At 45.9% G+C, this 18,200-nt stretch overlaps 2 protein-coding genes across 2 annotated transcripts in view; both read left to right on the top strand.

Moving 5' to 3' along the window:
* LOC309505013 (zinc-binding protein A33-like) overlaps positions 1 to 18,200 on the top strand; it is a 136,280-nt gene that overhangs the window by 46,856 nt on the left and 71,224 nt on the right. The gene's annotated exons all lie outside the window — the stretch shown is intronic.
* The window catches only part of LOC309505299 (sialidase-3-like), a gene marked incomplete at its 3' end in the record, with an annotated part of 31,795 nt that overhangs the window by 7,461 nt on the left and 6,134 nt on the right, over positions 1 to 18,200 (top strand). The window contains exons 2-3 of the mRNA XM_082178675.1: positions 15,853 to 16,113; positions 16,223 to 16,807. Coding sequence (XP_082034801.1) covers positions 15,868 to 16,113; positions 16,223 to 16,807 — 831 coding nt within the window. The 5' untranslated portion in view covers positions 15,853 to 15,867. The remainder of the gene's footprint in view (positions 1 to 15,852; positions 16,114 to 16,222; positions 16,808 to 18,200) is intronic.

Here is an 18,200-nt window from a genome sequence, read left to right as displayed (position 1 = left end):
TAGCCCTTTAAAATTGCGCGCCCCTTTCCTCTCATTGCAGTCCGCCAGAGAGAAAGACGACACGCCTCCTTCCCTCAAGGAAGCTCCGCTCGCTTTTATTTTCCTTTTATTTCCAAGTCTTTTCTTAGAACTACTATAGTATAGTCTTCTGAAACCAACCCACAAAACCAACTTAAGGCTAAAGATAATCTTTGCTGAGTCTTCGCTCGCTCCAAGTCGCCATAGCAACCAGAACGCTGTGACCACGTGATCCAGGTGTCTTTATCCAACACAGACGAACGCACCCAAGGAAGGCCGATCTTTCAAACAGAGTAACGTAGATCTTTTAAATTTGCAATCTGAAGGAAATGCTGTTTAAAGTTGTCTAAATATTACTGAGAAACGTTGGGGTTTTGTGGTGAATGACTAAACTGTTTCTATCCCTCTCTCTAAATTCTCTTTCACACACACAAACATACACATACACACACACACATATACTCTCACCCACGTGTGCCGAGACAAACACACTACCACGTGCTCACGGAGCGACACACCCACCTTACAAACGCTACCATCTCCACATCTCACACACACACCTAAAATCATTCGTATCTCAACTATTAGTTTCCTCTCGCTGAGTTCCTCTCTCTCTCTCTCTCTCTCTCTCTCCCAAATCTCTCTCTAAAACCTTTTTATTTTGTTGTATTTCTGTATTACGATCGTTATATTGCCTGTTTTGTTTATGCATTTTTACTCCTGCGTGATTTAAAATAATTGTGTAATCGCTAGCTTGTTTAAATAAACTTTGTTAAATCATTTGAATTAAGTTTGCCTGTTTTGTTTCAAATTCTGAGTCCCTGACGAGTGCAGATTTTACCTTATAAGCTCTACGATTGGTTTTATTCTTAAAAGAAACCTAAAAATTGTCTAAAACACGGAGATAATTATCTTCTTTGTGGCCACAAGAAAGTGTTATCTATCAGTGTTAAAGACGCCTGATTTCTGTTCATAAATTATACATTCTGTCCGCTGGACGGCCAGTCTGCATGGTAAATGAACCTTCTTCAACTTCTACCTCAAATTCCCCAAATTGAGTAAATGCTACCCGTCTCTATCAGTGATTATTACAAGTAATTGTGTAATCGCTGATACAAGCCGAGATTTTGACCTATTCCCTAATTTGAATAAATTAATTTATGGAAGCAACAGATGCATATTCACATTGATGAATATTACCGCTAATTTGAGCTAATTAATTCCCCAACACAAAGTCATTGTTGTTACATAAATATTGGTTTTTTGAATGCGGGCACTCTCATACTCAGTTTTGATACAAATTGTGCAATTTGATATTCATGTGTGATTTTTGAAAGTTTAACGTTTTTGTGCGCGTTTGAATCTTGTAACGTTACTAAACAAGTATTGAATTACTGAATAAGTCGACTCGAAAAACTGATCAAAGGGCAAAAAGCCATAACCCACCAGTTAAGTCTGGTCGTGGAGAAAAACTGCAGTTAAGTTTACAGTAGTGTTGCGAGTCCAAAATTAGAGGAAAATAAACATCTCTTTTGCTTGACCGTACATGTAATTCTGTTTTAATACCTGTGTTGGAACAAAGGAGTCCATCAGGCATTGTTACCGGTATTTCTGTAAACCCCGAGAGCAAAGTAAGCTACTCCGGTCAGAAAGAATATATTCTATTGTATGTCGCTAGCAACGACACTTACGGGTTAAACCACTGGCTTTGCTAACCAGCAAGAAACCCGCGTTATAGTTCTGCACAGAACAGAAACAAAAGATCCGCCGTGATCTCTCAAGAATTTATTTGCAGTGTGATTTTTGTGTTTGCAAAAGGTCTGCGTGACCTTTTTAAAGAATTTATTTGCAGTGTGATTTTTGTGTTTGTAAAAGGCCTGCACGCGTGAAATTGCGATTGCTGAAGTCAATCTTACAGGCGTGTATTGTTCTCATGTTTTAAATTTACCACCTCGTGTCTTTGTTCCGCGTAAGCGCAACACTGCCACCGCGTGGTCGACGACGGGGTAAACACCCGTCGGCCATTTCCTTCCGCCTTGATTTTTGGTGATAAAAAATAAATAAATAAATTCGCGGTCGTAAGTATCTAAGACGCTGTTTAAATACATATTTGTATTTACAGCTCGCTAAGTTCGTTTAAAACAACCCTTGTATTTTGGACTGAGACAGTTTATTGTGAATTTAAATTCCCAGAAAGGAAACCGGAAATTATAGGGTGTCTCAATCCAAAAGCACTGATAGTTCACCCGGAAGAGGACAGTGCCCCACGTGGCCACACCCCTCCAGGTCAACTATCCCTCTTCTCCTCAGGGTCACTATACCCTGCTGTGTTTTCCACTTCTAAATCTAGATTGATGATTCTGTTTGGGTTTATTCCCATTTTTAAATAATCATTTAATAACAACTTCAATGTTATAGTGATTATTTTATTTTGTTGTTGAAATCCTTCCATTTCTAAAAAAGAAAAAAAAAATTTTTTTTATTCCCAATCATCATACCCCTGAGAAAGACAGAGCCCCCTAGTGGAAGCTCCCTGTCCAAGTCAGCTTTCTACAAATTTACTCTGTTGAATTTCATTCCATAGATGCTGATTTCGAATGATTAGTTTGTAATCATTACAAAATAACTTAAGTGTTGTTTGATTGTTATAAATAACCATTCGAATTCTCTGTTAAGGTACCCCAGGATTATTTGGATTTGATTTTAAGCCAATTTTGAATTAAAAGTTTAAGTGTGTCCAACAGTTAAGGCGAACCGACGAGAGGAAGAGCGCCCCCTAGAGGCTCTATTAAACCACTACAGTGGTCTACCGCACCGCTTCTCCTGTTTCCACCTACATCGAGAAACCGCTAACCTTCTTCTGTTTCACCTTTAACTGACAAGACCATACACCCCTTTAATTCGGTTTTTCCGCTTCAAGGTTGGTTTAATTTTACTTTGTTTTGTGTTTTCTTCCTCTGCGGAGTTTTATTTTGTTATTTTACCACATAACCCATTTGGTGCAAGCAAGAAATCTTAATTCACTTTAAAGTCCCTTGTTTCACTCCATGTTGTGGCTCTTAAAGGCAAGAATCTCAGCACTTGCAGTGGACTAGGAAAGTCCCGGTTCGACCTCTGTGGGTGAGTCTCCCGACTGACGTTTCCGACACTGACCGTGCGGTGACCCTTGAGTTTCTCTTACCTCTGCCACGGGCGGCGGCACGCAGTGCGTGACCTCAGCAATCCGGTGCTTCGGAGTGTCAGCCATAAAAACCGACGCAAGAGTCAATTGTTGGGACCGCTGCGCAAACACTAGGCAGACCCTGCCATCGTTCTGTGACGCACCCACCTTTGCATTGCGTTTGGTTGGTTGATATCTCCGGAACTACTAGGATTGTGTTAAAAGTCACCCTGTTTGAGGGGTCGTGTCCGTGAGCAGAGTAACGGAGAATCCAAGGTCACGGCGGCCAGGTGTTCGGGGCGCCAGGAAGGTTGACCGCGCTCGGGGAGGGCCGGCCGGGGCGACCTCCGTCCATTTCAGGTAAGACTAAATCATTTAAAAAAAAAAAAAAACTCTGCCTCCCACTATAAGCCACATAATCTTAAATATCTCCCCCAAGGCACATCCTTTGTGCTATTAGTGTCCAAATTACAGCTCAGATCAAATCACTGATATTTTTGTTTTTGTTTTTGTGTTCAATTTCTGTTTCTTCCTCCCCTTTAAATCCTCGCCTACTCGGGCCTTGCATGTTCTGTGGTAACTTGTTTTTCAGTGCACCAACGAGACCCCAAAAAGCTAAGTAATAGAGGGACAACTGAACAGTCTCTATTCCGGGTCCTATGCTGACCCGCCTAACTGTCTAAAGTCAGTTAGCCCAAAGTTCTATAGACGGCATACCGTCCTATAGTTTATTAGCTTCACGACACGATTGCATTGGCCCTTCTTGTGTGTGTGTGTGTTGTGTTTTCTCTCGCCTACAGTGAGTCAACATGTCGCGCTCATCCAGCCCTGCGGCTCACTGGAGTAGCCTGGAAGCGTGGTTGTCCGCCATGACTACGGGCTGTCTATCCAAAGACTTCGGTGACCCAAAACTCCTGACCCAACAGGAACTGGACAACAACGTGGACCAGATCATGTCCCAGGACCCCACGCAGGCCTACAGTTCAAAAGAATGGAGTCGCCTCATCGGGAGTCTCTCTCACTACCTGGTGTCCCAGGCACGTCTGCTGGAGGAGGACAAAGCCCAGCTGGAAAAGGACAAAGCCAAGCTGGAAAAGGACAAAGCCCAGCTGGAAAAGGACAAAGCCAAGCTGGAAAAGGACACCGCTGGACTAAAGACTCAGCTAAAGGAGGCCTGCAAACAAAAGGAGCTGGCACAACAACAACTGGACGAGCTACTTCTGGGAACTGAGGAGGAAACACACCCGGAACTACAACAGGAAGTGGAAAGACTACAACAGGAAGTGGAAAGATTACAGCAGGCCCTGGAGGACCTGCGTCTGGACACGGACAGGACAGTGGAGGCGGAGAAACAGACCACTGCTGCCCTAAATTCCAAGCTGCTACGTGGAGAGGATCTGCTAGCAAGAGCACGCACAAAATTAACGGACAGAGACGCTAGAGTCAAAGTTTGTGAAACATTTTTGCAGAAAGCCCGAGCTGAAATTGACGAGCTCATCCAACAAAGACATGAGCTTAAGGGCGAGCTGGACATGGTCCACTGTGAACTCAAACATGTGTACGACCTACAAGATAAGCGGGAGGGGGAGACACACACCACCCCGTCTCTCCTTACCCGCGAACCTGCACTTCACAGCCAAACTATTAAAGCTAAAGAAGAAGAGGAAAGCCCACGTCCTGACACTATCTCACCTGCTGGCCCCGTCCCGGAAAGACGAGCCACCAGTCACCGCACAGCCTCTAAAGAACTGGACAAGCTGGCAAGAAACATCCCTACATTCAACCCAAATCCAGCAGGTGGCAACGACGTGCACTCTTATTTAACCGATATTGAATTTCACTTGCAAACTGTGGACAATGTCACGACTTGGGACAAGTTATATCTCCTTCGGACCACTTCTGGGCGCATCGTGAGAAGTTTCCTGGATCGCCAGCCAGAATCCGTTAAAACGAACTATCCACAATTACGACAAGCCCTGATCCGTGAATTCTCTGATCCAGACTCGGACCAAGGCATCATTGCGGCAATGGACCTCAAACAAGCTCGTCTGGAAACGCCGCAAGCCTACTACGAACGTCTGCGGCTCGCCTACTTCGGACCGAGGAATGAGGCACACATGGAAGAGGACGTGAGTTTCAAAACGCTTTTTCTGCGGAATCTCCACCCAAGTCAAAGTGCGCACCTGGGCGTTCTAGTCTGTCCACGGACCCTGTCAATTCAACAGTTACGTGACCTGGCCCACAAAGCGTACGTAAAACAAAAGACTGTGTCTGAAAAACCTGTAAAATACCCCACAGTGTGTGCCGTCGCTGCGCCCGGTCCAGAACTTGCCCTGGAGGGTGCACAGCCCGCCAACTACGAACCCGGCAACAAACAGTCCCGACCGTTCCAAGCCGGCAGAGGACAGCGAAACCGGGGGGGTGTCCGCCCAAGGCCGCAAAATGATCGTTTCGGTGGATCCTGGGACCGGCATCGCTTCCCCCACAACCAAAAAGGCGGAGGCAGCTGGGAAGCCGACCGCAACCCCAGAAGGGGCCGACCCCGATCTCCCCGAACCACAAGCCCAGATAAACGGCCAAGGGACCCATCTCGACATGACGACGGTAAAGTCAAAATGGAGCCCACACCCGACAGAAACAGTGCAGCCACGCCCGAAGAAGCAGAACTCATAAGAGCACTGAGAAATCTTGTCCAAAAGAAACCTCACAAGGAAGACAAAGATAAACCAGACACCGCATGACTAGCCCACAGGCCTGAAACCAATGCTCCTCACGCTGACAACCCACCTGAAACTATTGTTAAACCTCAGACTGCTGAACTCGCTGTCACATCACAAAATGACAGCTCCACTCACTCCCTCAAACTGACAGCCCCGCAAAACACTGCTGTCAAACCAAAGACTATCGAACTCGCTGCTGCATCACCAAATGACAGCTCAACTCACTCCCTCCAGCTGACAACAACACTTCCTGCACAAGACTGCAGCAGCTCTCACAACAAAATGCCAGACAGCGCTGTCCTAGTAATCTGCACCAACAACGAGACACTAGAGACTTACCCCCACTGCTTGTCAATCAGCACACAAGAGCCCATGCCACAACTCCTGGGCAACCTCATTGAGAGAGGAGTGGCACGAAAACTGTACTTAGCCATCACCTTAGAAAAGGAAATGCAGCTCGAAGCCCTGGTGGACACAGGTTCTGACCTAACGCTAATTTCTGCTCAACTATTTCAAAAACTCAAGTGTGAAGCGCAAAGACAAAACCGAACTCTTAAATTCCACACTTGTGAGCTGAACGTGCAGTCATACAGCCAGAACGACATCCAGCTAAAGAACTTAGCTCCCATTCACCTGGCAATCGGCCCTATGAGCGTAGTCCACCCTGTGTATATTTCCCCTATGAACACTTATCAATTTCTCATAGGCAAGGACCTGCTAGACCGTTTTGAACCCTTGTTGGACTTCAAGCATCTACAAATTTGGGCTCAGGTGCGCGAACCCCTCCCCCTCCAGCCGCACAAATCCATTGAGCCAGAATGCCAAGCCACAAGGATCGTGGAAATGCCCTCAGCCAAACATGAGGATGAAATCCCCACAGCTGTTCAGGGTTCAAGTTCGCTACTCTGCACGTTCAGAACAACGCCAGACTCCGATAATTACTGCCCCCAGGTAAAAACTCCCCTGCAGCTGCAGGACGTAACCGCAACAGACATTATCCTGGCACTATGGGCAGACAACTCAGCTATAAGCTTGTCACTATTCAATGCAATTCTTGAACAGACTCCAGACCTGTCCTACACCTGTAAACGCACCCGTTTCCCTTTGAACCCAGAACCAACCTCATTGACATCTGCCAAAGGGATCTGTGCCTTGAACTTGACATGGAATCACCGGCACTTGACCCATTACTTCCTGATCCTGGAAGACCCAGCTCACGACGTCTACATTGGAGCAGACATCTTGATTCGCCTCAAGGCTCATGTGGACATGTTTAATGAGGTTGTATGGGCTCCATTGATTTCACTGCCACCTGTTCCCATCAGTCATGACAATCTACTGTCAGGTCAGACCATCCTTGAAGTCTGCACCCTCATCAACGAACAAGGAACCGTCGTACCTGCTTACACGAAAGGCGTCGCCGTGCGCCTCAACCTGCGACAGGGCCAAACCCTAAACCACACGCTGGCTTTCTTCCAACCTTCACCTGAATGTGTAGAACTCGGACTCACCCTCGAAGCCACACCCCTCACTGAAGTGTCATCTCGGGTAGTCTACATTCTGTTCAACAACTGCACAGCAGCTGACATCAACATCCCCAAAGCCTACCGACTGGGATGGCTAGTCAGTAATGACTTTCATGACTTTGAACTGATACTACCCGTAATAGGGCCCATTCCACCTGCACTGATACCTGAGGGACATACTGACAATACATTGTTCACAGCACCCTTCCAATTCATTGCCATCACATCTGTCATGTCGGTAGCCAAACACCGTGTGTGCAGAACAGAGCTGACAGAGGATCAACACCTCACAGTGTACACAGTCTCCCACCAGCCCGTCAGTGAAGCTGACGCACCTGCCGTGCCGGTTGAAACCAACCCGACTGATGACAAACCAACAGAGGAACCATACCAAGGTTTCGAATTGCAAGTGCAACAAATTCTACAGGATGCTGATGCCCTTCAGGATGATGCAGACCGCCAAAGACTAAAACAAGTCCTATACAAGTTCAAAGAATCATTTGCGAAAGACTCTTTAGACTGTGGTCTGACGGACCTCCACACAGTGCGTATCCCCACGCACCCTGAGGCTCCGCCCACCTTTGTCAAGCAATACAAGATTCCCATCGCCTCACACGAACCGGTGTGGGAAATCATCGAATCAATGCTTGAGAAAAATGTCATTCGAGCCTGCAACAGCACATACTCTGCGCCACTATGGCCTGTTCTCAAGCCTAATGGAAAGTGGAGACCGACCATCGACTATCGCAAATTAAATCAACAGGTGCCATTGTCACGATGGCCCATGACTCAGCTGGAACAGGAAATCCCACAAATCAGAGGAGCCACCATCTTCTCTACACTCGATGTGGCCTCTGGATTCTGGACCATTCCAGTACACCCTGACGACCAACACAAGCTGGCATTCACGTTTGGCAACCGACAGTACACCTTCAACAGGTGTCCGTTCGGATATGCAAACTCACCAGCTGAATTCAACATATTCCTGAACAAAGCATGTCCAGACGCCAGGATGAGAGGTAACCTGATTTACGTCGACGATGTGCTTATGAAAAGCACGACGGTGGCAGACCACCTAAAAGAAATTGACTATGTTTTAAACCAGTTATCTGCTGCCGGCGCCAAAATAGCCCTCCACAAGGGGCAGTGGTGTAAAAGCAAGGTCAATTACGTTGGCTTGCTCATTGGACCCCATGGCATTGAACCACAATCAAACCGTATTCATGCCATCCAAAACATCAAGCCCCCCACTAACGTCTCAGAACTTCGAAGCTTTCTAGGAGTTTGCAACTACTCCCGACAGTTCATCGAAAACTATTCAGACATCGCCAGGCCTTTAACAACTATGTTGAAAAAGGACTGCCCTTTCGTCTGGTCAGATGCTCAAGAACACGCCATGGTAGAACTAAAAAGACATTTATGCACAGCTCCATGCCTTGCTTACCCTGATCCACAAAAAGAATTCCACCTGGAAGCTGGGTTTTCAAACCAATGTCTCAGTGCTGGCCTATACCAACAACATGACCAAGACAAGAAGGTAGTCGCATATGCCAGCAAGACACTTCTCCCTCCAGAATGTAAATTCTCAGACTGCGAAAAAGCTTTGCTCTGTACAGTGTGGGCAATTCAGCGCTTCTCCAACTACATTGGTGCACAGAAAGTCATCATAGAAACATGCCACCAGCCCGTCATGTTCCTCAATAGCCAGCGAATCCGCGACGGCGTTGTCACTAATTCACGCATTGCTACATGGCTAATGGCTCTCCAAGGACGAAACGTCGAGGCAAGATATGCACAAAACCACAAATCCGCTCTAGGTAACGGCTTGGCGGCCTGTCAAAACTGCTCTGACAACTCTCCTGCCGCAACGCTGAACACACCTGAGCCCCAAGAACCACCACTGACCTGCCACAGGTACTTTGACAAGAATGTGTGCGAAGGCATGCCCACAGCCTACGTGGACGGATGCTCCTACAACAGCGAGGGCATCCTAAAAGCAGGTGCAGGGGTACTGTGGGTGAACGACCACCCATGCCCACCACAACACTTCAAGCTAGGCCCCAAGTCATCACAGTATGCAGAAATCGCAGCAATTCTCATAACTCTGCAAATCGCAGCATCAAACAACATCAAAGAACTTCTCATCTGCACAGACTCTAACTATGCCAGACTCAGTTTTGTATGCCATCTCCAGACCTGGAAACAGAATGGTTTCAGAACTGCTAACAACAAGCCTGTAAAACACCAACACCTGTTCCAGGAATGTGATAACATCACAACGACACACGATCTCGCCGTGTACTGGAAAAAGGTAAAAGGACACTCCAAACTCCCAGGCCAAGACAAAGACTTCAATGACCACACTGACGCCCTCCAAAAGCGGGTGCCCTACACGGTGAACCGTGGAATTCCCCGAAACCCTCACCCACCCCCGATGTAGCAGTGCTAACCCGAAGCAAGAAACCATCACCTGCTACTGCACCTGCTTCGCAGATGCTGTCACTAACCCCACAAATTTCAAACAACGACCTTGCAGAAATGCAAGCCTCAGACACTGCCATAAAGACTATGATTCTCCACCTCAAAGACCCCTCCCCCAACCCAATCGCACCGTCTGACACCTCTGATAACTCAGATCTCAGACACTTACACAACAGCAAACACATGCTGCGTGTGCGGGACGACATTTTATGGTTTGTCACCGATGACACCACTTCGCCCAAGCTTGTCGTGCCCCGATGTCAAAGGGGGGAGATGATAAACCACGCCCACAACGCACCTTACGCGGGGCACCACGGTACCAGAGCCACGTATGAGATACTTAGACAAGTGGCATACTGGCCAGGTATGCAGCAGGATGTGGCAGAGTATGTGAGAGAATGCCTGGTCTGTTGTCAGTTTCACCCAACAAACCTAACTCACAGAGCCCCGTTGCAACGCAGAGGAATCACATTTCCCTGGTCAGATCTCCAAATTGATTGGGTGGGACCGCTGCCCAGATCGAGCAGAGGTAACAAATACTTTCTCACGGTGGTGTGTCAGTTTACCAAGTGGGTAGAGTGTCTGCCAGCACCTAACGACACCGCCCAAACAACGGCATATCTCCTGATGAACCACATCTTCTCCCGATTCGGGTTGCCACTGAAAGTCAATTCAGATCGAGGTACCCATTTCACCGCAGAGATCATGCAAAAGATCTGGAGAATTCTAGGGGTACAAGCCAAACTTCACATCAGTCACCATCCGATCTCATCCGGACAGGTAGAAAGGTCTAACCGAACGGTGGTCGCCATGTTGAGAAAATATGTGTCGGCTAACCAGAAAGACTGGGATGTGAAACTTCCCCTGGTGCTGATGGCTATCCGAGCCACACCACAGGAATCCACCAGAGTGGCTCCATTTGAACTCATGACTGGGAGGCAGATGACTCTGCCCTTACACCTGTTGTACCAACCAGGAGACAACAACCTCGTCACCGCCTATACTACGTCCCAATATTTGGACGAGCTCCATAGACACTTGAAAACAACTTTCGCTTTCGCTCAGCAACACCTGAAGACCAGCGCTGAAGGCCAGAAAGCCTTTTACGACAAAAAGGCATCACACCAAGAACTCAGTGTGGGCGACAAAGTCCTGTACTACAGTTTCGCCTTGCCACCCAAGCAACTGTCAAAAAAGTTTCTGCCTCACTGGACTGGACCACATGAAATTGTGAACAAACTCTCTCCTGTAGCATACCAGATCCAGCTTAAACGGGGACCAAGAGAACCCGTTCTCAAATGGGTCCACCGAAATCAAATTAAAAGATATGTGGCCCGTAGTAGGGACAGACAAGAAGAGGCCAATACGAACTAAACTCAACCGCCGTCCCTACAGGAAAGAAGACTGTCCCATCCCCCGGGACAACCCTTGCTGATCTGTGCCTTCTTTCTTTCCCCTTCTCATCCACACCTCTCTCACTCTTGCCTGTAACAGGATGCTGCTGTGGATTGCCATCATGTGCTTTCAGTCGACCAGAGGCCAGCCACCACCCGATGTCATCTCACCGGGGCCAGCCTCGGGAATCGTGTTGAGAGAACAGCCTGGACTGCTTATCACAAATTGCCGCACACACACACAGAAAGTGTACGTGCGACTCGACCCCCGAAACGTCTACCGTGCGCACTACCCGAGATCCGCCACTCACTACAGTTGGGCGGGTGCCAGATGGACAGAAACCGCCCTCGACCATGCTGAAGCTGACATCGTCCACATGCTGAACCAACTTGAAAAGGTGACTCTCACCCAGGCCGAACTGAGTGGACACAACAGACGGTCCAAAAGGTTCCTCGGAGCCCTACTCGGAGCCGCTGCAGCTGTGGGCACGCTGTTCAACATCGGTATGTCTAGCGTCAATGCCGTGAACATCGCCACGGTACGAAGACATGTGACAGAAATCCAGACGGAACTCCCACAGCTGAAAGACCAACTCACCACACAAAGCGCATCCCTAACCACCATAGGCAAAACACTGAGAGGTACAGTCACCATCCTTAACACACATAGCGTCATGTTGAACCAAACTTTGAACTCAATGAGACAGATGTTCACAGTCTTCCAGAATGACTTTGCCCAAACTCAGTTGGTCACCGCATTGATGTCCGACATGCTCAGAGAAGTGAGCTCCTCCATGGACAACCTAGCCATGGGAAGGATCCCGCCTTACCTAATACCCCTGAGTCTCGTACAAACCGTGCTGGCTTCCGCCACCACCGCACCCACGGATCCGATACAAACCCATCTCGCCTACTCTTTAGGTAGCGCCATTCCCCTGTACGTTGACCCGGCACAGCGGGAGGTTGGCTTCCTCCTCAATCTGCCAATCATCGAATCAAGCCGAATCTACCGTCTTAAAGACATTGTCAACATCGGATTCTGGCAACGGGACACTCAGTTTAAAGTACGGACTCCCGACGTGGTAGCGTACCATGACAGCGACCCACAACTGTACCTAGCACCTAACCTACACATGTGCACCCGCACGAAAGACATTCACTATCTCTGTCCCAGCAAACCTTTCCTCAGAGATTACACCGATGGGATCTGCGGCCTCCAACAACTAGCCAACGACGCACGTTGTCCGGCCGATGCGAAACCTCGCAACCAGGTCACCGAGACGCAAGCTGAGATCGTAGGAAACCGATGGCTCGTGAACACTCCAGTACGGTCAGCGACACTGACCTATGACCAACACGACACTGCTACACGTGTCAACCTGCTCAACCAAAGCATGTGGATTCAAGTCCCACGAGGAGCCATCCTCCACCTAGATGACCTGGCCTTGTACCACCTCCCAAGTGAAGAGTACCAAGCCGAGCTAGAAATTCCGTCGTTCTTCAAGAACCGCAATTTCACTCTAGATCCCGAACTGGAAGATTGGATTGAAAAAGGGGGGCCACAAGTTATCGACATAGCTCCCCTGGACTCAGCCCTTCAAGCATTGTCTCGACTACCCATTCTGAACACTTCACCTGTGGTACAAACATGGACAGCCGCTGATACCGCACTGTGCATTACCAGCATCCTCGGACACGCCCTAGCTTTGGGTTTGGCCTATATCCTGTACAGAAGGATCAACGCAATTCGAACCTCCACAGCCAAGCTCACAGAGGCAGTCTCCGTCGGCTTCAGGAGAAACCTCCGGAAGGATGACTCCCCACTAGAGCAAGCTGAAGACCTCATCGAGCTCACGCTGCAGTCCTAAGCAACACCCGTGTGCAGCCTCCGCCCATCCATGCACCTGCCATCTGACCGTTGTTACCGTGATGACTCGACTAGGCCCATACACGCCCGGTCGACTCATCAAAAGGGGGAATGTAACGGAGAGCAGATCACCAGTTGCAGGGTGATTAAATCAAATTAATTAATGCAGTCTAAATCTACAAAACCCCTGTCTCGCTCTGACTCAAGCTATTCTCACATTCCAAAGCACTCTCATTTACGACACCTCTGCTGTTTTGAGATTGCTCTGCGCAAGACGTGCAGCCCAAACGGCGCCGAAAAATGGTGTAAATCATTGACTATCTCTCACTCTACATGATCTCTTACGTCTAAACCAACAGAGACCGTCTGTTTATGGCCGGGAGAGCCTAACGCTGACCAATGAGAGCGATCCCGAAAGCACCCCCCCCAGGGAGTCTCTCGGACACTGATTTACACATAGACACTAATTAACTCTTCACAACAATAAAACAGTGTTGTAGAGACCAGATGCCCAGAACATGTGGTCTGTGCCTAATACATCAATCCAAAGAGCCAAACGCACGCACACACATAAGCCTCACCCGCAGCGACGGGGACAAGAGTTCAGCGGACGGGTATGAACTTTCAAGACGCACTCACATACACACACACAGAAACACACTCAGGCACCACCACGTGTGATCCAAAATCCTTGTATAAAACATTTTAAATTTATTTTCTTGATGTGTATGATCCCCTGTCCCAAATATTATGCCTATGTAGTTTGTTGGCCTGTAATCACTCTGTGGTGCCCACAATTACAAGAAATGATGTACCTCCTTGATTTTAGATATTAGAACTGTCATTCGCGGTATTGCCGTGTTCCACGAACCCCAACGATGCTGAATCTTTAACACAAAATATCAGAGAATGCATTGTTTTATTAAATACCAGTGTTATTAAGTTATGGACGAATTCATCGTTTCAAAGCCCCGCGGAAAGGAGGCGCATAGACCTCAAAACGTCAGGAGGTGGGCCCATACGTTGTTAAAGACGATTGGCCCACGTACGTGAGGGAGGCGTGAGTTTAGCCCTTTAAAATTGCGCGCCCCTTTCCTCTCATTGCAGTCCGCCAGAGAGAAAGACGACACGCCTCCTTCCCTCAAGGAAGCTCCGCTCGCTTTTATTTTCCTTTTATTTCCAAGTCTTTTCTTAGAACTACTATAGTATAGTCTTCTGAAACCAACCCACAAAACCAACTTAAGGCTAAAGATAATCTTTGCTGAGTCTTCGCTCGCTCCAAGTCGCCATAGCAACCAGAACGCTGTGACCACGTGATCCAGGTGTCTTTATCCAACACAGACGAACGCACCCAAGGAAGGCCGATCTTTCAAACAGAGTAACGTAGATCTTTTAAATTTGCAATCTGAAGGAAATGCTGTTTAAAGTTGTCTAAATATTACTGAGAAACGTTGGGGTTTTGTGGTGAATGACTAAACTGTTTCTATCCCTCTCTCTAAATTCTCTTTCACACACACAAACATACACATACACACACACACATATACTCTCACCCACGTGTGCCGAGACAAACACACTACCACGTGCTCACGGAGCGACACACCCACCTTACAAACGCTACCATCTCCACATCTCACACACACACCTAAAATCATTCGTATCTCAACTATTAGTTTCCTCTCGCTGAGTTCCTCTCTCTCTCTCTCTCTCTCTCTCCCAAATCTCTCTCTAAAACCTTTTTATTTTGTTGTATTTCTGTATTACGATCGTTATATTGCCTGTTTTGTTTATGCATTTTTACTCCTGCGTGATTTAAAATAATTGTGTAATCGCTAGCTTGTTTAAATAAACTTTGTTAAATCATTTGAATTAAGTTTGCCTGTTTTGTTTCAAATTCTGAGTCCCTGACGAGTGCAGATTTTACCTTATAAGCTCTACGATTGGTTTTATTCTTAAAAGAAACCTAAAAATTGTCTAAAACACGGAGATAATTATCTTCTTTGTGGCCACAAGAAAGTGTTATCTATCAGTGTTAAAGACGCCTGATTTCTGTTCATAAATTATACATTCTGTCCGCTGGACGGCCAGTCTGCATGGTAAATGAACCTTCTTCAACTTCTACCTCAAATTCCCCAAATTGAGTAAATGCTACCCGTCTCTATCAGTGATTATTACAAGTAATTGTGTAATCGCTGATACAAGCCGAGATTTTGACCTATTCCCTAATTTGAATAAATTAATTTATGGAAGCAACAGATGCATATTCACATTGATGAATATTACCGCTAATTTGAGCTAATTAATTCCCCAACACAAAGTCATTGTTGTTACAATAAATATCTTAATTTGTGTTCCGAAGATGAACGAAAGTCTTACGGGGTTGGAACAACATGAGGGTGAGTAATTACTGACAGAATTCTCCTTTTTGGGTGAACTAACCCTTTAATCTAAGCCCTGTCTGTGAAACCAAGCCTAAAAGGGTTATTGTATAAAAGTTTTGACCCCCTCAATGAAAGTCCAAAGGACTTTTATCAAGCCAACATAATTCTGAGAAAAGGTCTAAAATCATTCTGATTTGATTTGAGTTGGTCTCTCAAGCAGTGTAATTCATACATTCATACACGTGGCTGAAGTGCACGGTGATACTGTTACTGATACCTCTACTATTTATTCTTTCTGTTTATAGGGCTAGAATTTTACAATGGGTAACAATACATCTTCAAACAGCAATTCAATTCCTCTCGACGACACACCAGCAGAAATATTATTCAAACAGGAGGCAAAAGTTGGTGATAAGCAGGTGACGTACAGAATTCCAGCTCTCATCTATATCAGTGCCAAACAAACCTACCTTGCCTTCGCTGAAAAGCGGAAAACTCCTGACGACGCTGATGCAGAAGTGCTTGTGATGAGAAGAGGATTGTGGAAGAATGACAAGAAAGTTGAGGTACTAGACACGTTTAACCAAAATCGTAAAATATTTTTCATAACAGACAATTTTCTTTTTTGAACTATTTCATAGATTGTTTTCACATGATGTCATGTTTTTATTTCAGTGGGACAGTGTTCATCTGGTGCTCGATAAAGCTCGTCTACCTGGCCACCGCAGCATGAATCCATGTCCGGTCTATGAGAAAGATTCTAAAACGCTCTTCCTGTTTTTTATTTGTGTTCCCACTAAAGTCTCTGAAGATGATCAAATAAAAGCAAGAAAGAACCAGGCACAACTTTGTTACATAACCAGTAAGGACACTGGCAGAAGCTGGAGTGATGTTACGAACTTGAAACATGTGATCAGTGAAAAGGAGAAACACTGGGCCACCTTTGCTGTTGGACCAGGACATGGTGTTCAAATGAAGAACGGGAGGCTGATTATCCCAGCATATACATATTATTTTGATTCCAAAACTGCTTCATCCTACCCCGTATCACGTGCATTTGCATTCTACAGTAAAGATAAAGGAAGCACTTGGAACGTAGGAAACCAAATGGAAGATCTGGTGTCTAATGAGTGTCAGATGGCTGAGATAGACGACACACTGTACTGCAATGCTCGAAGTACATCCGGCCACAGAGTCGAGGCTCTAAGCGAGAATGGTGGAGAAACTTTTAACAAGCCTAAGGCTATGTTCACACTTAGCGTCTTTTTTGACAAGAAAAAGTTGACAACGGCGTTTTTTTTGCAAAAAAAAATGCTGGCAGCGTTCGGTTACAAATAGCAGCCGAGCGCGTCTTTTGTTGCTATAACAAGAGCTGCAACAGTAGCCTAGTGCTGTGTGATGCAAAAAATGTCGAGAAAGAGAAAGTTGGCTCTTACGTTGGCTTTTGAAGTTACCGGGGAGGAGAATGTCGGTTCACAAAGACGTTTGTGGGTGCACGACAGACAGTTGTTCTTGTTGTTATGGAAACGACAGGTCTCGCTACTCGCTTGTCATTGGTCAGCTGTCAAAAAGGCGCTTGACGTAGGGCGTTTTTTTCAGAAAAGTTGAACTTTTTTCAACTTAAAAAGACGCTCTGAGCTGCAGAAAAAGACGCCGGCGGTGGCGTCTAAAAAAGCGCTCAGGACTTTTTTGAAAAAACGGTTTACTCCATAGGGTTATAATGTAGAACAGACGCTGGCAGTTTGAAAAAAGACGCTAAGTGTGAACATAGCCTAAATCTGCACTGCTGATAGAGACTGGTAAGGGTTGCCATGGCAGTGTGCTGAAAATTCTTTCCTCTGATCAGAGTACATGGCTGCTCTATTCTCATCCATCTGATAAAAACAAGAGAAAGGATCTCACAATCTATGTGAAAAAATCACCGATGGATCCCATCATGCAATGGAAATCAATGTAGTGCATCAATGAAGGTCCAAGTGGATACTCAGATCTGGCAGAGTGTGGGGATCAAAAGTACATTGCCTGTCTCTTTGAATGTGGTCAGAAAAGAGAAATTGAAAAGATAGCCTTCAACCTTTCCAATATCTAAGTTCATGTTGCAAAAATTGTTGTCTTTTAATGTGATTTGCTTTTTTCTTTTTTTTTCATTATTAACATTATTAACGTGCTCTGTAAACATAATTTTTTTTTTTTTTTACTTTAGACCAGGTTTCAGTTGGTCAATGGCTCAGTCTATTTCAGTTCCTCAAAATAGCAACGCATCAACAATGCGCCTGAACACACCTCGTTTTCAGACCAGCAGCCCATGGCACACAGATGGGCGCAAATGCATTTTTTTTTTTTCTCGGCTAGAATTAATTTGTTTATTAATGAAAATGTCTGAATGTTAAAAAATCAAGTTGTAAATACATCAGTTTCTTAATTCAAATATTATAACCAAACAAATATGCATTTGTTATATTAAGTGTATGCCAATAATTCTGAAATATTCAATTTTAAACCCTATATATTCCATTCACCTGAATTATTCAATATGTAAACAGTAAACATATTTTCATTAGTTTAGCTATATTCTTTGGTAATTTCATAACATTACATAAACATAAAATAATTACATTCTCTGAATGATGTTGAAAACTGTCTTTGTAAAATA

This window comes from Leuciscus leuciscus (assembly GCF_965113295.1).
Source record: "Leuciscus leuciscus genome assembly, chromosome: 8".
In the NCBI taxonomy this organism is placed as follows: domain Eukaryota; kingdom Metazoa; phylum Chordata; class Actinopteri; order Cypriniformes; family Leuciscidae; genus Leuciscus; species Leuciscus leuciscus.
This window is presented reverse-complemented; position numbering and strand designations above follow the sequence as displayed.